This window comes from Camelus bactrianus, chromosome 22, assembly GCF_048773025.1.
Source record: "Camelus bactrianus isolate YW-2024 breed Bactrian camel chromosome 22, ASM4877302v1, whole genome shotgun sequence".
In the NCBI taxonomy this organism is placed as follows: Eukaryota; Metazoa; Chordata; class Mammalia; order Artiodactyla; family Camelidae; genus Camelus; species Camelus bactrianus.
The window spans coordinates 31,189,031-31,211,134 of NC_133560.1; the positions used below are offsets into that span (position 1 = coordinate 31,189,031).

The 22,104-nt window shown below is 62.5% G+C and overlaps 1 protein-coding gene across 1 annotated transcript; it reads right to left on the minus strand.

Annotated features, from left to right (window-relative positions):
* Window positions 1–5,184: 5,184 nt before the first annotated feature.
* EFNA2 (ephrin A2) lies at window positions 5,185–19,093 on the minus strand. The gene is made up of 4 exons (XM_074351309.1): window positions 18,812–19,093; window positions 9,118–9,431; window positions 7,154–7,219; window positions 5,185–6,577 (listed from the first exon to the last, which is right to left on the minus strand). The coding sequence occupies exons 1-4, from the start codon at window positions 18,964–18,966 to the stop codon at window positions 6,456–6,458; spliced, it is 657 nt and encodes a 218-aa protein (XP_074207410.1). The 5' UTR covers window positions 18,967–19,093; the 3' UTR covers window positions 5,185–6,455.
* Window positions 19,094–22,104: the final 3,011 nt, after the last annotated feature.

Here is a 22,104-nt window from a genome sequence, read left to right on the forward strand (position 1 = left end):
GCCTCAGCGTATTATCTGTAAAATGGGTCTCAGCTGGGTCTCACCTGCTCGCAGAGGGCTAAACCGAGGCCCAGAAAGGAAAACGCCCCCTCCCCTGGGGGTCCCAGTGGAGACAGAGACTGCGCGGAGGCTGAGACCCAGACCTGGCATCACATCCTACCATTGGGGAAACGGAATTCCCAGAGAAGAAGGCAGCTTAGCCAAAGCTGTCAAACTGGGCCTGCCCTCCAGCCCCCCAGAAGCCAGAGCTCAAGCCCCCACTTTGTAAACGGGGAAACTGAGGCCCAGAGCGGGGCCGGACCTTCAAGGGTGAGAATACACCCTTTCACGAGAGAAGGAGCGCAGGGACCCGCATCGCGGGCTGGGGGACCGGCCTGGGCCCCGCGCTCATGCTCGAGCTGGGGCGGGAAGGGGGTGGGGGGTTGGGTGGTGACGGCGCTGTGGGCGGGGCCTCGCAGGGGGTGGGCGCTGGGGAGCCACGCAGGGGCTTGAGCGAGGGAAAGGGTGCGGGATCCGGGACCTTGGCGTGGGGTGGGGGGTCGCAGATGTGTCCCGGACGCCTTGCCTATCTCTGGGTCAAAGCCTTTTCAGGTGTGGGCGCCCCTAGAGCTTTTGCTGCCCTTCCCCCGCCCGCCCACTGGCGGGTCCCAGCGGCCGCAAGAGGCTTTTAAGCACTTAAAACTGCAAACGGGTTTGAGGTAGGCGGCTGGCTCTCTAGCCCGCCCCCGCCCCCGCCCGAGGGTCCTCGGGGTCCAACCACCACCTCTCGTCTCCTCTTCCTCCCCCAGGACCCCGCCTGGGCTGGGAAAACTGACGCCTGCCTCAGTTTCCCTCTCATTAACAGTGGCAACCTTGGAAGGGATCAGCAGATAATGCAAATAAATCATGGAAGCAGCGGGGAGTTGGGCTCCGCAGGTGAGGGGCTCCCGGGGCTCCATAGACAATAACCCCCCGCCACCTCCCACAGCCTCTCTGCCAGCCATCCAAGCAACCTTGCTGCAGGAGCGGAGGGGCAGGGGATGGGATCCTGACGGGACCCTCCCACCCCAAGGCCCACGGAGGGAGGCGCACAGCCTGGTGGAAGCACCTGAACGCCGGCCCACAGCGGAGCTCCTCCCCCAAGTAAGCCGGTGCATCAGAGCTGTGGAGAGGACACCCCTCTGTGGCCCTACCATAGCCTGGTGGGTGAACTGGTGTTTCCTGGAGGGTGGGCATGAGGGACCAGCCCTCCACCCAGGCTCCCACCCTGGGCTGCTGTGGAGAAACCCAGGTCTCCTCCATGCCCTGCTTCCTAGATCCAGTTCAGATCAAACTCCTGATGCCACGGAGGCCAGGGGCTCACTCTGGATTCACTCCCGTCGACCTGTGGGGCTTCAGTTTCCCCATCTGCACACGATAGGTCTTCTCCACCATTCAGTGCCCACCGTTCCCCTGGGACTGCACTGTCCATTAGGGTTCATCGATTGCCTCTGGGCCTCAGCCTCCATTTCCGGATCAATGGGGCGGGTCAAGGGCTTTAGGGTGGGAGCCCCCTGGGAGAGCCTCTCTCTCTGGCCTGAGAGGGAGGGGTCTCGCCCAGGACATCCCTGCCTCAACCATGGAGTGGGCAACCCCCAGATTCCTCGCTCCCATAAGTAAGCCTGTAAGTGTGGAGAGGATGGATGGGGTGGGGTTTCTGCTCCATCAGGCAACAGTGCAGAGAGGAGAGGCACTGAAGGGTCAGCGGCCTCCTGGACACCTCCCCAGGGGGAATCCGGGGTCCTCAGGCTCAGCAGTGCCCCCCCCCAGAGTCCCCTCCTCCTCCCTGGCCTCCAGTCCTGCCCCAAAGCCACCCCTGGCTCCCCCTGCCCACCTCCTTTGCCCCTGTCCTCTCCCTTCCCACCTCCATGAAGACGGGGTAAGGAAATGCCTGAATCGCCCATCAGTCTGGTCTCCGCTGCCACCTGCTCTGTGCCCAGGGTTTGAGCCCCACTCCCTGTCCACACCAGCACCAGCCCTGATCACCACCAGTATTGTTCCAATCATGACCACTGCCAGCAGCTCCAGAGGGAAAACTGAGGGTGGGAGGGCTCTTGGCCTCACCCTGGCCATCTCAGCCCCACCGGCCACACCAGCCCGGCTACAGCCACTTAATTTCCGGCTTGTGTGTCATCTTGTGGTGATTTATGGCTCATCAAGGGCTCTCTGGCTGTGAACTCACTTTTTATTTGTCCATCAGTGGCCACCGAGCCACCTGCAACCTGGACCAGGGTCCCCAACACCACAGCCTCCTCCCATGACCCATAAGCCCCTCAAATATGGGGCCCTGGAGCCACGGGAGCAGGCCCCACCGTCCTCTCTCCAACACCACAGACCAGGGGAGGGCCCAGCAGGGACTGCACAGAGTAGGTGCTCACTCAGTGCTTGCTGGGGGAGCTGACACTGACACGGGAGACATGGGAGTTGTGGACAGGAGCGCCCCAGAGAGTCGGACTGTCCCCGAGGGAGCAGGTGTCAGGAGGGAGGACCAGGTGGAGACGCTGGAGAAGCGACGTGAGCCCTGCAGTCCTGGGACTGTGGCCTTTCCTCCGAGCGACCTGGGGGAGCTGTGGGGGCCCTGACCTGACCTGCTCTCTGGCCGTGGCCAAGGGACTTGACGCATCAGTCCAGAGGGCGAGGCATCAGCCCCTCCGTCGTGGTCACAGGGCAGGACCCAAGTGCAGGGCCGGGGGCTTTTCCCCAGAGACACGGACGGGGGACCCAGGGCCCAGAGGGGAAGGGCTGTGGGATGCCCTCCAGTGACCATGGGCATTGAATGCACCAGACCAAGACAGCCATGAATCTGAAGAGTTCCCGACTGGGGAAGCCTGGCTCCACCTGAGAGCAACTGTCAGGATTTGGGGGTGGGGGACCCTCAGGACTCCCCCGAACCCCAACCCCTGGCCAGTAGCAGGGCTGTGGAAGGGAAATCACTTCACTCCAGAGCCTCCAGGTACGCGTGGGACCCGCATACTGATGGTCGCCCTGGGGGACCCCGCCACGCACACTGCAGCCCCGGGAGTGAGTGGCCACTCTGCACATTGGCGGTGGCCCCCACGGCTGGGACCGGTGGCTGGCGCTGGACAGGGTAGTTCCTGAGAGACCCAGGCCCCAAACACAGGCATCCGTCAGTACAGGGGTGTGCAGAGCTGGGCGCGGCTGGGTGGCTCCTCTGCACGTGTGCACGTGTGTCTGTGCATGTGGCAGGTGACAAGTCTGCGGAGAGACTCCTGACTGTGGGCCAGTCCCCCTGCCCTCTGGGGACTCCCAGCCTGTGAAGATGGACAAGTAAAGAATCTGACAGCAAGAGGCGTGGGGAGGGCACTTTGCCAGGGAGGTGGAGAGGGGACAACTGACCAATCTGAAGGGGCAGAGAGAGAGAGCCAAGCAGTGATCTATAGAAAGAGCAGAGCAGGCAAGGGGCACAGCACGTGCAAAGGCTCCAAGGTGGGAACAGAGTTTTTTGGTACTTACCCATCCAAGGTCACCTTTCTTTTTTTTTTTTTTTTTTTTTTTTGGTTTATTTGTGGGGGGTAATTAGGTTTACTTATTTGTTTATTTTTTGGAGGTACTGGGGATTGAACCCAGAACCTCATCCATGCTAAGCCTGTGGTCTACCAAATGAGCTATACCCTCCCCTCAAGGTCACCTTTCTGTTAAAGCATTGTCTCAAAAATAATACAGTCCTCAAAATACTTAAAAGGAAACAACCCAAATGTCCATAAACTGGTGATGGATAAACAAAATGTTATCAATCCACATATTGGAATATTATTCAGCCGTGAACAGGAGAGCAGTACTGACACCCACTACCCCATGGACGGACTCTGAGAGCACGATGCTCAGTGAGAGACGCAGACACAGGACACACAGTGTGTGACTCCATGGATGTGAAATGTCCAGAACAGGCCAGTCCCCAGACACAGGGAGGGGGCTCCTGGTCGTCAGGGGCTGGGGGTGGGGGCTGGGGTGACAGCTAATGGGGCCCAGGCTTCTTTCTGGGGTGATGAGAATGTTCTGGAATTAGATAGTGGTGATGGTTGTACAACCCTGTGAATATATAAAAAATGTGGAATTGTATTTTAAATGGATAGATTGTGTAGTAGGTGAATTATATCTCAGTAAGTATTTTTTTTAAGTAACAAAAATCAAAGTTAGCTGCTAAGATTCTGCCCCATGACCCCTGCATTTCATCCTCTCCCTCCAGTTCCCTCCGTCCCCATGGGCAGGTTGGAGTGTTGGGGTGAGGGGTCTCAGGAAGAGCAGGCACTGGGAGGCCTCCTGCCTCTCTGAGCCTCGGGGCCCTTGCCGTGGAGGGGGCATCCCTCGTCTCCCTGTCCGTGGTGATCAGAACGGCGCCCCGCCTCCGTCCCCAGCCGCTGGGCAGGGCAGGCGGGGCACACACAGGGGTCTTTGTGCCGCTTGCTGGCCTCATTAAGAGGCAGCCCCCGTCTCCGGACCCAGCACGGCCGGATTGATTAGCGGAGAGCCTTCCCTCTCGGCTCATCGTGGCGGGGACACTGCGGTCCTGGCAGGTGGCACCAAGGCGAGGACCAGCCCCCAGGCCCCAGTCCCTCAGCCCCCTCTGGGGCTAGGCTGGGGTGAAGGCCCCTGGAACCTCAGAACCCTGTGACACATGGCTTTTAGGTAAAGCCAGGAGAGGATTAGAGACGACAGACCCCTACACTGGCCTGGAGCATCTGGGGAAACTGAGTCACACTACAGCAGAGCTTGGCGACCAAGAAGTCACAGAATTTGGACCGTAAGAGTCATCCTAGGACCTGAAGACCACCCCCTCAGATCCCCCACCACCACCACCGAGCATGGCCAAGGGTACAGGAGGCCTTGACCGGCCCTGGGGTCCAGGGATTCCGACGTGCTCAGGTGCGCTGGGTGAATAATGCTTAGTAAGCCCTGCTGCGTGCTCACAGCCAGTCTCCCTCTTCCCTCCATCCTCCCTTTTGCCCTAGGGCGCAGGGGCTTGGTCCCATCCCCCAGGGTGGCGATGAAGGGTACAACCCCCCCCTAAAATGCTCATTCCGGTGTCCAGCTCCCAAAGGTGCACAGAACCAAAGACACCCCTCCCAGCAGAGTCCAGACCCGACTCCAGACGATTAGCACAAAGCATCCTTCCAGCACGACCGGCAGCCCCAAACACACGCAGCCTTGACGTTTACACTCATTTTATTATAAAAAAATACAGAATCCAAAGTTGATTGTGACGGAGAGGGGGAGGACTCGTCGCCAGCTCCAGGCGTGGCCACGCTGCCTGCCCACCCCCTACAAAAGCCCCCCACCGGCGTGCCTGAGCCGTCTCCCGGCGGCCGCGCACGATATATATTTATATATAATATATATAAAACACAGGTCAGGAAAGGCGGGTAGAAATATGAAATCTGTATAAATGCACTGTTTACTTCATTGAAGTGTCTTTGGGAGGGGTGTTTTTTTTGGTGGTGATGTCCCCCCTCCCCGTTTTGTTCTGTCCTGTTTTCCCTTTTCTTACAAACATTATTAGTCATAGAGTCGAGGCAAGGGGGTCTGACAGACAAAGGAGCTTATTGCGAAGTGCAGCTTCTACTCTAAAAAGTCCACCCCACCCCCCCGCCAAAATAAAAGCCCCTCTCCCCATAAAGGGTTGAGGAAAAAAGAAACATTCCAGTCCATCCTCAGGAATACAGTAAAAATAAATCACAGTATATACTTGCTGGCTCTATTTACATAAATGTAATGTCTTCTCGGCCTCGGGGGCCATCGAGCGAGGCTGGGGGACGGGTGGGGCCTGTGGTTCCGAGGGGGCCGAGGCTCCACAGGGCCTCTGGTGAAGCCTCATGGTTTTGCACTCTGAGAGCCAGTGCCGGCGGGAGGAGGGCGGGCTGGGAGCCCCTGGGCCCGAATCGGTGGGGAGGGGGCACTCACCGCCACCCCTTCTGCCTCAGGCCAGCCTGTCCCGGCGGCACCTGGGGGTCCACGTCAGCCAGAACTCAACAGATGGATTGACCAGATTTGGGGTTTCCCGATCCCCCTCCCCCAGGGGTCCAGGAGCCCCTGCCCCATCCATTCTGTTTTCTTCCCGAAGTCACCGGTGACAGCAAGGAATAAATTAAATAAAAAACTCAAGTTTCTGATCCAACCATGAAAAATACACTGAAAAATAAACCAAACCAACAAACGCGAAAACAAACCACCCAGCATCGCCAAGAGGCTCCCGGGCTCTCTAGGGCCCTCAGACACGGTGGCCAGGCCAGGGGCTGAGAGGCCAGCCGGCCCCAGGCGCGCGGGGGGGCCGGGGCTGCCACCGCCCTGGCCAGCCCTGGGGCGGGCGGCCCCTGCCCCGTGGAGCAGCACCGGCCGGGGGAGAAGCGGCGTCTCTATTTGGTCTCGGAGGTGAGCCGTCCAGCTGGGGCCGGCGTCCCGGCCGGTTGGTGGGTCGGGGACTAGGAGCCCAGGAGGGCCCACAGCATGGGGACGGTGCTGAGAAACAGCCGGCAGCTGTGCAGGCCACTGCACGAGTTGTTGCTGGTGAAGATGGGCTCTGGGGCCTCGTACAGCGTCTCGTCTGGGGGGGGACAGGAGACAGGGCGTTGGGCAGCCCCGCCCCCCTGCTCCCCAGGCCTTCTTGGGACCTGGCCTCGTAAAGCGTCTCGCCCCTCCACACCTCGGGGCGCAGAGATTTCTGTCCACCTGGGCTGGAGCTGTGCCCCCAGCACAGAGCCTGGCAAACAGCAGGCACCTAGTAAATGTGAGCCTGGTGCGGGGTGAGGTGTCAAGGCTGCGGGAGTCCCCTCTTCTCTCAGAGATTGGCTGAGATGTTTGAAGAGCTCAGACCACGGGCCCTCTGGTCCACCTCAGAGAATGGCCCCCTGATGCCCACTCTCTGGGGGAAGGGGCTGCAGCCTCAGTGAAGCCCAGCCATGGCCTTCAACCTTCACTCTTGGAGGTCTGAAACACTCCCATTTGCAGATGGGAAAACAGAGGCTTGGGCAGGGCCTGCTCTGCCCACTGTGGAGGTTGTGGGACTCCCCAGCCTAGGCTGTGACCACCCTCTGACTCTGCTGACCGCTCAGTGGATTCATTGAGTTGAGAAAACAAGAGTGGGGGCCTGGAACCTACATGACCCCCCCCAGATACTTACTGGTTGGCCGAACATAAACCTTCAGCCGCAGGCAGGGCCGGTCCACTGCATTAGGTGGCGTGGCAGCTGGAAGAGAGGGGTTGGGGGTTAGTGGGGCAGGGGGCTGTCAGTATCTGAGACCTCCTGGGGCTGCATCCCCTTTCCCATGCCCATGAACCAACCCTGACCCCAGATCAGGGAATCTACCCATAAAACTCCTAATCATACATCACAGCCCCAGACACAATGCCCATGACTTCTCAGAAGTCCTCTTGCACACTCCCTTTGCTGAATGCTAACCCCAGAGATGGGGAGGTGGCAGGTGGGTGTCTGTGTCTGGCTCTAGCTCACCCCAGGGCAGCTTAAGGCACGGTTCAAAGGTGATGAATAAAAATAGGTTTGTTTTCAATCAGCAAAGAATCAGTGTAACCAAATGACTGACTCAGGATAAATCCCTGCTCTCAGGCTGCTTGTTAGCAAGTAATCCCCTATCCGGGCCTCAACTGGCCCACAGGAGGTGTTTTGGAAATGAATATTTCCATCTGGGGGGTGATGGGAGCCCAGTTACCCTGGGGAAGGAGGCAGCATTCCTACCTCACCCCAACCGTGACCCACACCGCCCAGGGTCACGTGGAGGCTGAAGCACATTGGGTCCTCACGCCTAAAAATTCCACCGTCGGCTCCCTGCTCCCTAACCCACTTGGCAAGCACCCGGAGGGGCATGGCAGTGGTACCAGAGCATCACTGAGGACTCAGGAGGCAGGGGTTTGGGGACCAGGACTGGCCAGGGAGGGAAGCCTGAGGCCCAGCGGGCGGTGGGGTTCATGCGCTCAACAGGCGTGGGCCCCCACAAGGATGCGGCTGGGCCTGTCCCTGCCCGTCCTCTCTGTGGCCATCACCTCTGCCCGACCCCTAGAAGCCCCTCATGCTGGGAGATGAAGATTAAAAAGCACGTAATAAAAATAACATTCGTCACAGAGATAGGACGAATAATTACAATAATTATCTTTATGAAACTCTCGTCTCAGAAAGAAAAATGTAATTTTTCTTATATTACGGGGACTTAAACACCTTCTTCCCCTCCCCCAACCCCTCCTTCCTTGAATTAAAAAGAAAAAATCCAAATAGAGCAGAGAAAGGAGGAAATGGAGCCTTGTGGAGTTCAATTTGACTCAGTGGGAGCCGGGATGGCAAGGTGCCGGCCCCATCCTGAAGTCCCGGGGCACAGACCCTCACTCCCCACCTGCTCCCCATCAGCCCCCAGGAGGCTGAGAAGCAGGGACTCCCCCAGTCCATCTGAGTCTCAGGGCCTCAGGGGCAGCATGAGTCCGATGCCAAGGTGGGCGCCCTGATACCCCCATCTCGGCAGGGGCAATTCTGGGACCCCATATTCCTGACTCAGGTTTCCAGAGACAGTGGATAGCCTGTCTCTGCAGAGGCCCTGCAGAGGCCCTGCAGAGCAGGAACCCAAACCCAGGCCTGACTCAGCTGCCTCCCCAGACCCTGTCCTTGGCACTTGATCAGGAGAGGAAAGGGGCCCTTTGGGGCCCAGCAGGGGTTGGGGGCAGCCTACCCAGCCCCAGGACCCCAGCTGGGCATGCAGGCCTAGTGTCCTGAGCCGTCACCAGCCAACCTGAAAAAGTAGCCTTGACAGTCCACAGGGAATCTGGGGGCCAGTGGGCGGGCTGTGGGGAGGTGGGGAGATCCCAGCAGTCCAGGGTTGGCCGGCCTTCACCCCTCCCTCGCCAGACTCCGCAGGCCTGTTCCCCAGCTCAGTGCCGGGTTGGGGAGCACCCCTGGTCTCAGCATGGGACAGGCTGATGGTGGGGCCACTGCTCCCCCAGCCCCAAGGCCCAGGGGCCGATCCAGGGACAGAGGTCGCAGGAGGGCTCGAGGGCAGGACAGGGAGACCGGGCGCAGGGCTGGGAGCCGAGCCGGAGGCAGTGTGGGCGCAGGGGCAGCCCGGCCTGCCCGCCCGCACTCACAGATGTAGTAGTACTCGTGGCCCGGACGGAACTCGAAGCCCAGCGAGAAGGGCGTGAAGAGCTGGAACTTCTCGGAGAACTTGAGTGGCCCCCCGGGCGCCGCGGGCCGGTTGCACTCCCAGCGCTTGAAGCCGCGCTGCCGGTGGTCGCAGGAGGCGTGGCCCTCGCCGTTGACCATGTACAGCACGTAGCGCTCCATGCGCTCGGCCGGCGGCAGCGGCGCCCCGTAGTGCGGGCAGTAGATGTCCAGGTAGTCGTTGATGCTCACCGCCACCGCGTAGCCGCCGCCGTCGTCCTCAGCGCCCGCGTGGAACCTGCCGGAGCGGCCAGTGGTCACCGCCCGGGAGGGGCGGGGATGGGGGATGGGGAGCACAGCGGAACGGAAGTGGGGAAGGGAGGGATGGGGAAGATGGGTAGGGGTCAGTGGTCAGCGTGGGAACAGAGGCCGGGGGCGGCTCTGGAGCACCAGGGCAGGCGGGGGAGGAGCGGGGGAGATGGGTTAGTTCAGGGACAAAGGGGTAGGTGGGAGATGGGGCAGGGGGGTGGTTAGGGGACCGCTGGGCAAACGCCCTGCCCACAGAGAGGTGCCAAGGTGTGAGCCCATGGTCCCTTGCCTGGAACAACCCACCACCCAACTAGGCCACAGCAGGTGCCTTGAGGCGGTGGAGTCCTGAGCCACCCACCGGCCCACAATGATGTGGGCGCTGGGGAGGAGGGGCTGCCGCCGAGCATTCTGGGTAACCAGATGCAACCGAGCAGGCTCCCTGTGACTGGGAGCCCCCCCAAGCCCCTCACCCCGTGCAGAATCGACATCTGTGCCCCTCAGCCACAACAGGCCTGGCCCAAGATGCTTCCCCTCCCAGGAAGTCCATCTCCAAAACTGTAACTGCTTGACTTCTCTGCCCCCTCCTCCAGGCAGGCCCCCCATGCTACCCCAAGATGCAGCCTCCTTAGCTTTCCTTCTGCAGATCTGCCCGGCAAGAAGGCAGGCCAAGGGCAGGGGGAGACATGGGCCTCTCTGGGACAGGCTCTACCCCTCCCCTAGTCTCAGTTTCCCTGAAAGGGGAGAGGCTTCCTGGGAAGGCTGTTCGGGCCTCACCCCCTCAGTCCAACTCAGGGATGCCCTGGATTCGACTGCCCCCAGCACCGCCCCTTCCATACGGTGTGGCATCCTGTGCTCTCTCTTCAGAGCCATTAAAACCTGGCAGCTACCCCTCAAGCTCTGGGCCACCCCGCCAGGTTCCCCACCCCTGACACCTCTGCCCCCAGCCTTTGCCCTGGGGGTCTTAACATACTGACATGCAGCATGCACCCCTTTCCCCAGGGGACACCCCCCCAGACCCAGCCTCATCTGATGAGGATGGAGGTCAGCTGAGCGAGGGACCGGCAGCTCCCCCTCCATCATCGCCTCGGGCTACAGCGCCAGGAGCCCTTAGATCTCATGGACGCGGTCCCCCGGGCCCCTGTCATGTAAACGCGGCCTGGACCGAGGGGGGACAAGGGGGCCTCCTGAGAGGGGCTCATTAGCACATAAAAGGCCCAAGCAGCGGAAGGCTGGGGGGCAGGCTCCCCCAGGCTGTCCCTGCCTCCTCCCTCCCTGCACTGGCGGGGAAACTGAGGCCCAGTGAGGCTCGGGGGCAGGGAGGGCACAGGCTGCTAGGATCCCAGCCCCTCCGTGCCTGCTCCAGCAGCTGCCCCAGCCCGCGGGAGGGAACAAGGCAGGGCCCCCATGCCGGCTGTGGTAACTGGCACAGTCAGCACCTGAGGGGGCGGCTGGGTTATCAGATGGCATTGGCCTGCCCCCTGCCACCCCTGAGACTGCACCAGGCAGGGGCAAGGGCTCCTGGAACCCCAGAGGTGGGAAGGAGGCAGGCAGAAGACCCGGCTCCTGTGCCTCTGTTTCCCCATCGGTCACTAGAGAGCCAGTGTGATGACTTCAAGTCTGTCGCTGAGGTAAGGCTCGCAGAATTTCTGGTCAGGAAGCTGGCGGGGGGTGGGGGGTGGGGTGGATGCACCCCCAGCCGCTTCCCCCCTCTGCTGGGTTTCTCCAGGGACAGGGAGCCCACCCACGTCCCACAGAGGTGGGAAAGCATTTACAGAATAAACGTGTCTGGCAGCGGGGGTCAGTCGAGGGCCAAGTATCCACCTAATCCTGGTTCAGTGGCAGGATGGAGTCCAGCTGGGTCTCTCAGTTCCTCTTCTCAAAGCCTCAGTTTCCAACTCTGTGCAGTGGGGATGGTCCTTGAGGCTGATACTGGGAGAACTCCAGCGGTGTACACAGATATGGGGCGACCCTGGGTCAGGCTGGGACCCTGCTGCTCCCTTGGGCCGCCCCACGGCTGGCCGGGCACAGGCATCTCATTGACCAGCCTTGTTCTCCGGCCCCTTGGGCGCGATCGATGCAGAAGCTGCTCCAGGCTTTTTGAAAAGTCATTTTCGCTCCTTCCCGGCCCCATTGATCAGCTGATCGATGACAGCCATGGCCCAGCAGCCGCCCGGGGACCCACCCTCACCAGGCGGGCCCTGCGGCAGAGGCTGTGATGGGTAACCGCAGGCAGTGGGGGGGTCCTGGTCCCCCACCCAGCTCTGGGCCTCAGTTTCCCCTCTCGTCCCTGGCATGATGCCGGAGGAGACACACTCAGCCTGAAAGAGAACCTGACTCTATGCAGGGTCTTCCCAGAGAGAACGGACTCGAGAGGTGGGGCTGCAGCGTCTCCCCTGCCTCTCCCTCCGCCTCTGCCTGTGTTTCCCCCGTGATCCCTGCCTTCCTCCCACGGTGTCACCACCACCATCACGTTCCCCTCAGCTCACCTTCTGAAAAGACCAAAAGCTGCTTTACTGGCTCAGAGGCTGGAAGTCCAGGCCCCAGCAGGGTGGCCAGGTTCCTCCCAAAATCCAGGGCTCGCTTTTCTGAATGTAAATCAGACCCTGTGATCTGTTGGCTCAAAGCCCTCCACTGGTTCCCCACCACTCAGAACAAAACCCACAGGCCTCTCAGGCCCACCAGGCCCCGTGTGGCTCCCACCCTCAACCTCATCGCCCTCTGCCTCCCGCAGCTCACCCTCCAGGCCGAGCTGTTTGCACCCCAGGGCCTTTGCACAAGCGGCTCCCTCTGCCTGAACGCCTTTCCCTGCTTTTCCCACCTCATCTCACTCAGGCATCATTGTATGTATGTGCCTTCACACAGCTCACTGCCTGCCTTTCCCGAATCACAGGGTTGGCCTCCTTCACTGGCCCTTCCTCTGTGGCCAGCACAGGCCCTGTACACAGTGGCACTCAGTGCATGTTTGTTCATTGAACAAAGGCCAAGGGTGCAAGGTCTTTAAGGTGCAAGAGACATGAAGAGCAGAAAGCTGTCCCCAGGCTCAGGAGTGAGGACCCCAAGCAGGGGGGTCCCAGGAGAAGCACTGCCCCCTCCACCACCACCTGAGCTCTGGCCTCCTACATGGGCCACTTTTTTCCCTTCCCCACCCTAAAACCGCGCCGGCCTTGCTGCATTGGCAATCCCGGTTCCAAGCTGGCGCCTCGCCCCTGCTCAGGGTGGCGCCTGTGCAGGGGAGGGGGCCCCAATCCTAAACCAAGCCTGGTAAGAGCAAGACAAGCCTTCATTCCCTCCATCAGTGCCGAAGCCTGATATGCAAATGCTCTGTGGGAGAGGCAGATAGAGATCGAAATTCTCACTAAGGGGTTAATGACTAACTTGGGATCCCTTCCCAGACAGAGGGCTCCCTGAGGCTTTCAGACCTCCCTGCCCCCACCCAGCCACACCTTCACCCTCAGTTCATCCTGCCAGCTGCCTGCCAGTGTCGGTTCCTCCAGGCAGCCCTCCCAGCCCCCAGTGACCCTCACCGGCCATCCCAACCCCACCCACCACCCCCTCCCTGGCAACCATCCGGCACGCAGCTAATTAGCTCCAATCGGGAGACTGTCAAGTCATTAGATGCTAATCGCAAAGCAACTAATTAGGAGTCTCACCCCAATGGGGGGTGGGGGTACTGTGCCACCTTCCCAGACTGGAAACTGAGGCACAGGTGGGACAGGCAGCAGCCAGGCCCTCATCCTGCACCCAGGGGAGTCTGTGTCCCCACCAATCCCTGCTCCTCTGCCTCTGTCTCCCAGGTCTGAGCCCGTTCACAGCTCCTATTAAAGAGGCGTTGGGGGACGGTACAGCTCAGTGGTAGGGCGCATGCTTAGCATGCGTGAGGTCCTGGGTTCAATCTCCAGCACCTCCAGTAATAAATAAATAAATAAATAAATAAATAAACCTAATTACCTCTCCCCCCAAAACAGACAAACCCTCAAAAAAGGGGGGCTCAGAGATACCAGCAAAGATCCCAGCAAGGAGCACACCCAGGCCGGCCTGTAGGGAGCAGGGTCCTGGGGCTCAGGATGGACAGAGCCCGCCCACCCCTCCCCACCACCCCCAGCGAGGCCCCGAGACCTCAGTGCCCTCCCCTAGCCAAGAAGATGCTGGCCCCATTTGAAGTCTGGCCAGCTTCCTCCTGCTGGGGGCGGGGGCTGGGGGTGGACTCTGGGCGGGACCTCATGGAAAATTAGGGCCTCAAGGGAGTGCAGGGTCAGCTGAGAAAGGACGATTATGGCCTTGCGGGTACAGGGGTAAACTGAGGCAAAAGCCCCAGAGCTGAAGAGGTAAAATAATGGGGCAGAGTGGGCAGGAGAGGTGGGGGAAGGCCGCAGGGTCAGCCCCACCCATAGGCCTCTGTCTCAGGTGGGAGGAAGCCTGGGTGCACAGTCCACAGGGAGCACCTGCCTTGGTCACCCCACCCTCCCCCGCCCCTACAATGTGTGCAGTGTCCCTGACACTCCTTGGCCAGCCCCAGATGTGGCCGCCTCTTGAGGGGGATCACCCCAGTTGGACCCAACTTCCTCATGGCTGTAGGTGAGTTGCCCTGGGTCCGCAAAACGGAGGCATAAATGGGAGGCTGCCTCCAGGAGTGGGCAGATTAGGGGGTTTGTGGCTGGGTTGGGGGGCGGGTAAGGGCAGCATGGCCCTTGCAGTGAATGGAGCCTCCCAAAGCCAAGGTCCCCAGGCCCACGACGAGACGGAGGCTTGGCCCAAGAGTGGGCGTGGGGGTGAGCTTCCGGCCTGGGCTGACTGGCCACAGAACTCAGAGCCAAGCTTTCAGCCATGCATCTGGGATGCCCACCCTCTGAGGGACACAGCCAAGCCTTCCCTCTGGACCCACCTCCAAAAGAGACAGTTCCCCCAGAGCAACAGGGCAGGGCAAGGATGGCCAAGCCCTTCGTCCTGAGGAGGGGGGCATGGGATGGGTGTGTCATGGAGAAAACATGGCCTGACTCAGGGGCTGTGGAACCAGCTGATGGAAGGAAATCGTGGGCTCTGCAAAAACACTGCCTCCCAGACCCCTATTCATGCACCTGCCATCCCGAGATGACCACCACTCCACCCACGATCCCCAGGGACCCAGGAACCTCAGGAGATGTCTGCTGGAGCGCCCAGAGGTCAGAGATGGCCAGCACCCTCCCCAGCCCGGCTCCCCAGCCAGATGGAGGCCAGATCCTGCCGAGTCCACCACTTGCCTGAAGCCTCAGTTTCTTGGTTTGCCCGCCGAGGCCACCTGGGGTCCACTATGGGGAGGGACCAAGGCCGGGGAGAGGTAGGTCAGCCCACCTGACCACTGGGCCCCACGGAGCCGTGAACCCCAGCTCCAGAGCCCAGCCCCTGGGAAGGTGGGGGGCATCTCAGAACTGCCAGCCAGCCCCCCGCACTGCGGTTCGCCCCCGGCATGCCGGGCTAGAATCTCCCTATTGCTGCAGATCTAGGCGCCTGGTCCTGGAGGCTCCCCCTCTGGCCCGCAGGAGCTGCCTCAGTTTCCCCTCCTCATCGGGGTCCTCCTTGCCCTGGGACATGCTCCTGCCTTGCCTGTGCACCCCTGGCCCTGCCGCTGAGAGGCACGACCACCGCCCCACTTCACACAGGAGACACAGGGCTCCGAGCAGCCAAGCCATCCACCCAAGGGCACACCCAGGCTTCCCGGATCCCTGAACTGGGGCTCCCCACAGCCCCCCAGAACACACCCTCTGGCCCCAGGGCCCCCAGGCCCCCAGGTCCTCATCCTCCAAGCCCCCAAGCCAGCGGACGAGCCTTTTTCTAACAAAACAAAAAAGCCTCATGCAGTAAATCATGGCGTCGCCCCCTTCAAAGTCGGTGTCCCAGAGGCCTGGGTGAGACCGGCAGGGACCGGGGGGTCCGACACCCCCACCCCAGGGAAGATGCTGCTCCAGCCGCCATTTTCCCACCAGGCCATTTGTGAGGGGAACTTGGCCACTGCCAACACCTGCGGGCGATCTGGCCTGTAGAGGTCTAGCCAAAGCCCAAGAGGCCCAGTCAGGCAGAGCCCCAGCCCGGCGGGCACCGCTGGCCTCCCGGGCGGCAGGCGCCCTGCGTGTGCAGTGCCAGCTCTGGACCTCGATGGCCCCTCTGCACCACAGGCAGCAGGGACCCACCTGGGCCCAAGAAGGGGGTGGGGGAGGAGTGGCCAGGCCGGCAGCGGGGCAAGCTGTGTCCCTGGAGGCCCTGGGAGGGCCAGAGCCGGGCTGCACACACAGACACACGTGTGCGCGCCATGCAGACACTCTAAAGACATGTGTATCCCACATATGGACATACGTTCTCCCCAGGTGCAAATCTGCACACGCAGACACACACGTACTCCCCAGACACCACGCACACGCCACACACAGAACTCCTGCAGACGTGCACGCACTCTGCACACGCGTGGACTCCAGACACAATCATGCAGACACGTGTGCAGACGCCCAGGGCCAGGGCTGCCAGGCACGCGCAGGCGAGTGAACATCGGTGTGGCCGGGTGATGCGTGTGCCCCAGGACCCCTGCAAATCATGGGCGAGAGTGCACAGCAATGCACAGTGACGGGGCAGACACCCCCGTACCCCCCACATACACAGAAGTACACACAGCCCCGCACTCGGCCGGCCAGGACCCCCAGCCCAGTCCAGCCTAGCTGCAGCCAGGCCCAGAGATGCCCGGCAGCCAGCCCAGGAGTGCCCGCCCAGGCAAGGACAGACAGCTGGACAGCCGGGCAGTGTGGGTGCCAGGCTGGGTGGCTGGACCAGGCTCCACCCTTCGGGGGTGGCGGAGTGGGTGCGGGGCTCCCTCGCGACGTCGGCCAGCCGCGTGTGCGCAGGAGAAGCACTGCACAGCAGGAGAATGCAATTTGGGAAACACAGCCACATACTTATTACCTCGGCGCAGGTACCAAGCCTGGCCGGGTGAGGGTGGCCCACCACAGCACCGCCTGTGCCTGGGGGCCCCCCACCTGAGCACACACAGCCCTCCAGCTCCTGCACTGCCCAGGCGGTCCCGACCCTGGCCGGCCCAGCCCCGGCGCCGGCCCCTTCCCAACTGTGCCCTTTGTGTGCGCTCCTTGCTCAGGCTCGGCCCTGTCCCTGCATTTTCCATGTTCTCCTCCGTCTCCTCCGCCTCTCCTCTGTCTCTCCCCAGACGGGCCCGTCCATCTCTCTTGTCTCAGCCTGTGGGACTGCCTCACACCTCAGGCCTGCGTGTCGCTTCTGCTCCTCTCTCCCCAGCAGCAGCCAGGGACCAGGCGCCCTTAGCAAATCTCCACTCCGGGTGCCCTCGGACTCTGAGCCCAGACACCACCTCTTCTCCCACGCCCGACGCACACTCTGTCACCGGACGCAGGTTCTGGTCTAGACACCTCTGGATACCAAACCTCCTGATGGATCCCTGGGCCACCGAGGCCACCCCCTTTGGCAGAGCCCCATAACTTCAGTGGTGAATGAAGCCCCGATTCTGGACCCAACCCGGCTCCCTGGGGTGAGGTCCTCCCCTGGGTCTCAGGCCGCATCACAAGAAGTCGGGGAGGTCACCTCCCACCTAGGATGCCTCAGGCAGGAGGCAGGGGAGAAGGAAGCCCTGACTCCCAGGGTCTGCGCTGGACCAGCAAGGCCATCCCCTAGGGCAGCTGGTCAGAGCGGGGCTGTCGGGTCAGCAACAGGAGGCGGCCAAGCAGCCAGCCAGGGCCGGGCACTGGGGGCTGCCTCCTTCCCTGGCCAGCATCATGCCTGCAGCCGAGTGGCAGGTGGGGCAGCGGGCAGCCCCAGTGACCCCCTTCCGTCCCCATTCAAGGCTTCTCTCATGTTTGGCGTTTGGTAGAACAAAGGACAGGCCATAGGCTGGGACGGAGATTCCGGAGCTGAAACCAAAAACTTGGGCCGGGGAAGCACTGCCCGCTGGGCGCCCTGCTCGGCCGCAGGGAAGAGCCTTAATCAAACCCACATGTGACCAGCAGGGCGGACGGCGCGGGGGACCCGCTCCGTGGTGGCCAGTCGCCCTTCCTTCGCCCCGGGGTCTCTGCCCTGGGCTCCAGGACCCGACCCCACAGCCCCGCAACGGAGAGGGATGTCTTGGTGCACACTCCCTGCCCCCACTAGGGACACTGAGTGCCCTTGTCCCAGAGCCTGCCTCAAAGACGGCCCTTTATGCAACTTTCCACCGGAGGATCGAGGACTGCAGGGGACAGTGAGGGGACGGCGGAGAACAGAGGGCTCTGGAGGGCGATTCAGCTGGCGCTTGAAAACGGAGAGAAAGTGACCGGTGGCAGAGGGGCAGGGAACAGGGAGGCCGGTGTCTCTACCCCTCATGTGCAGCCCTGCCGGCCTCGATGAGACCCTGACCCTGACTGCGGGGCTGACCAGGAGCCACAGGACCCTGGAGCCCTATCTCCCATGGGACCCCCAGCCCACTCCAGCCTTCCAGACCCCAGATGGCCCAGAGCTTCCGCTGATGTCCAGGACGTGGTCAGTCACCAGCAAACTTTTCTCGCTCGACTAATGGGGGCATCTGCTGCTCCCCAGATCACACTCCATGCCTGACACTGAGGAGGCCTGCAGGCAGGCGGGTGGGGCACCTCGGCCGGGCGTGGCAGGCTGGGCACAAGGCCACCTGGGTCCCTGCCCCAGCTCTCCTCCCCTCGCCATGACCTTGAGCCAGCTGCTCAGCCCCTCTGAGCCTCAGTTTCCTCATCTGCGCCAGGAGGGCAAGAGAGGGTACCACCTGATCAAGACTCCCGGGACTGACCCCCAGCCTCCTCGGTACCTCAGTCTCCCCTTCACTACAAAGCAGGAACCAGGGACCCCCTGGAGTGAACGTGGAGGCCAGTCTGTAGGGAGGGACATTCCAACTTCCCCAAGTTCATCTGGGGACCTACGGGGAGAACGCTCCCGTGGACCCCTGCCTGGCAGTACCACGGTCCCCCACCTCCAGGCGCAGCTCAGTAATAAGGTTCTGGGAAATCCCTACCAACTCTAAAGCCAGCAGGGATCCCTGGAGAGGCTCGAGGATGGGGTCCCCCAATTCCAGGCTGCACGACTTCTGAGGGTGCCAGATGGGATCCCCAAACTCTGGGGCCGGCAGAGCTCTGGGGCGTGCAGGGCGCAGAGTCTCCCAAATCGCAGGCAGCGGGGTGCCCTGGGGGGAGATACGCGCGGAGCGCGACTCTCCCAAACTCCGGGGGCCGGAACTCCCTGGGGGCTCCCGTGGGCAGCGGGCGCCCCCAGTCCGGGGGCTGCGCGTAGGAGCGCCTGGAGCTCGGGGCGGGAGGCCAGGCTGGGGTGGGGGCGTCCGGGGTCTCCCGACGCCCAGTCCCCACCCGTGGCCACGCTCACCTGGGGTTGCTACGGTTCCAGTAGACGGCGTAGCGGTCCGAGTTGGCGCGGGCGGCGTCCTCGGCGCGCGCGAAGGGCGGCGGCGGCGGCGGCGGCGGCAGCAGCAGCAGCAGCAGCAGCAGCAGCGGCAGCAGCGGGCGCTGCGCGGGCGCCATGGCCCCGGTCCGGCCGCCGCGCTCGCCTGGCCGCCGCCTGCCAGCCGTCTCCGCCTCCTCTGCCGCCGCCGAGCGGGCGGGCGCAGGGCGGGCGGGAGGAGGGCGCGCCGGCGCTTGGAGATCCCCGGCCGCCCCCGCCTGGGCGCGCGCGACCTCGGGCGCCGAGAAGTCAGGCGGCGGCGGGCTGGGCGCCGGGGTGGCCCCGGGCGCCGGCCCGGCGGCGCAGACTCTGAGAGCGCGGGCCGTCGCCGCCGCACCGGCCGGGGAGGAGCCGGGGCTCCGGCCTTTGTCCCGCCCGAGCGCCGGGAGGGCCGCGGGCGCCCCCTCCTGCCGTGCCCCGGCCACGCGGGGGCTGGGCGGGGGGCTCCAGCCCCAGCCGCGTTTCCACCGCCCCACCCCCGCCCCTGCCCAAGAGTCACGGACGCATCCCGGGGGTCAGGGTGCCCGTGTCCCCAGGGTCCTGCCCCAGGCACCCCAACTCTGCAGAGCCCCGCGTCCACCCCCGCCATCACACGGGCTCGGCCCAGGGTCGCTGAGTTCCTCTCAGTCACCTTCATTCTAGCCACCAAGCCAATCTGCAGAGCCTGGCCCCACGGGAGGAGCAGCAGGCATAGAGATAGCTCACCCCTAGCTTGCCTCGCTTATTCAAACCCAGACCCCCAAATCCTAGGCCAGGCGGCGCCAACTCCGTGCCACCCTATCCAGCCTGATGGAGACTTTGCAGTCCAGTCGACCCAAGTCCAAAACCTGCTGCCTCCAGTGAGGACCTCAGGGCACTGGCCTCTCTGAGCCTCTGATTCCTCCTCTGGTCCCTAAGGGTGCCTGGCAGTGAGCAGGCTCCTGTACTCCTGGCAGCCCAGAGGGGTGTCCAGGCCCGCAGCACATGGGAGCGCAGGGAGCCTGACGGGGGCAGAGGACAGGAAGGATGCTGAGGAGAGGGCCCAGGTCCACCCAAGGGCCAGAGCCCCTGACTGGTTGAGGGGACTCAGAGCGGTCACTCCTGGGGCAGGGGTGGCGCGGCCTGTGGGCAAGGACCTGGAGCCTGTCCTTCATTCCTGTCTTTATTCACGCCCTAGTCTCCCCGACCAGACTCTGAGTTGGTGGAGGTACGCTGTCACCAAGTGCTGGCTGCAAAAGGGCAGTAGTGCCAGCCAGACTCCACCTCTCTGGGTTTGTGTCCCTCTCCCAGGCCTGGCGCAGGGTCTGGGGGCCAAGAGCTGGAAGGTCCCAGGGTGAGGGATCACCGGAACTCCTTGCAGGAACCTAGAGAGGCCAGAGACTGACAAATCAAGCTTTGCCCCAGCCAGGCAGGGATGGCAGACGGACCCATCCCAGCCACATAGCGCCGCTACCTCCGCTGTGAGCGTGTGTCGCCTGTTCCGAGCTTCTTCCTCCCCACACTTCCCCGCCTTTGCTTGGGCTGCACCCTGCCTGGGAGCCCTTCCCCTTCTCTTCCCAGTCAAGTTCTCCTCCTTCAAGGCATGGCCTCCCTGTGCCTCTGCCACCCCTCCCAAGGCTTGCTGTCCTCTGCCCTCCAAGGGACTCAGCACATCTGCTTTGGGTGCCTGGCTTCTGGGTCTTGTCCTCTGACCTCAGGCGCCCAAATTTGAAGTCCCAGGGCTGTCCCAGGAGGCCCACAGAGGGCCAAAACTGGCCCAGGGTCACCCAGGCCTTCTAACAGAAAGCTGCTGAAGTGAAGGCTCGGGGTCCAGCAACACAGGCCAGGCTCGGCCCCGGCTGGCTGGCTGGCTCTTTGGGGAGAGATGGGGAGGCTACTCCTGGACTGGTGTCCTCCAAGCAGAGGCGTGGGATTCAAGCGTGGGAAGAGGGGCTGAGAGCCCCAGGAGCCAGGCCTGGCCCAGCCTGGTGTCCTGACCCACAAAGGGGGTCTCCTGCTATCTCTCTGCCCTCAGACACCCTCCCACGTCATGGGACCTCACAGGTGGGTGGGGGCCTCCTCTGCCACACCTGGCAGGACTGAGACTTGGGCAGGTAGGGAGCCAGAAGGGCATATGGGGCAAGTGGAGGCCCCAGCAAAGGCCTGGATGGGTCGGCTCATTTGCATGCAGGGGCCACCGAGGCGAGAGCCGCTGCCGCTGCGCGGATTTGAGCAGAAGCTCCATTTTCCTTCTGTTCTTGTCTCTCTCTCAAGGTCAGAGCCGGAGCAGGGACAGGAACAAAGGCACACGTCCCCCATTCAACCTCCCTGCGCCCGCCGGCCGCTCCCAGAGGAGGGGTCCCTGGGAGGGGAGGGCAGGTTGGCAACGCGGCCTGGCCCAGGGCATGGCGGGAGTGGGGATGTAGGACCAGCTGCCCAGCTGCCCTTGGGGACCCCCTCCCGGTGGGGCGGCTGGGGAGCCCTAGAGTCTCTGTCCCTTCGCAGAACTGGCTGTCCCGGCTTCCAGGCTCGGCCAGCAAAGGGTCAGCTGAGGTCAGGGGTCTTTCTGGCATAAGCTTCTACTGGAGTCAGGGGTCAAAGGTCAGGTTTACTTTGGGGACAGGGGTCAGTCTTGGTTTCAAGGTTCACTCAGGGTCAACTGTCAGTCCCAGGCCCAGACCCAGGACAGGGTCTCTGGTGGGGGTCTGTCCTCGTCCACCATGGTCTGCATTCCTGGGCTCAAGGGTCTGCCCCAGACTTGAGGACCTGCCCAGCACCCCTGGCCTAGTACCTACGGCCTCCTGCCCACTGACTGCTGACCCAGCACCCAGAACCCCATGCCCGCCAACCCCCATCACCAATCACCCGCTGCCGGCCGCACCAGCCCACAAAGTGAACCCCCAGGGCTGGGAATAATCGTCTAGCACCCCTCAACCTTCAAAGGCCATAGCACCTTGGAGGAAGCTAAAAATATGCTGGGAGAAATTTCTCATATGACAGAAAAAACTGGACCAAACCCACAGTCTGCTGTGGCTCCAGCCTTCCTCAGGAGGCAGGCAGGGGTCGCCAGGGCAGGCACGGGGCCTTGGCGGGTCTGGGGCTGCACGGAGCCCGGTCAGAGTGCGGCCTGGGGCGAGTCCCCACCAGGAGTGGGGAGCATCTGCAGTAGCCTGGCTGGCACCTGGGGGGGATCTCAAGGAGAGACACCCAGGCCGTCACTGAGAATAAACAAATGGGTCCCTCTCTTAATGATAAATTAA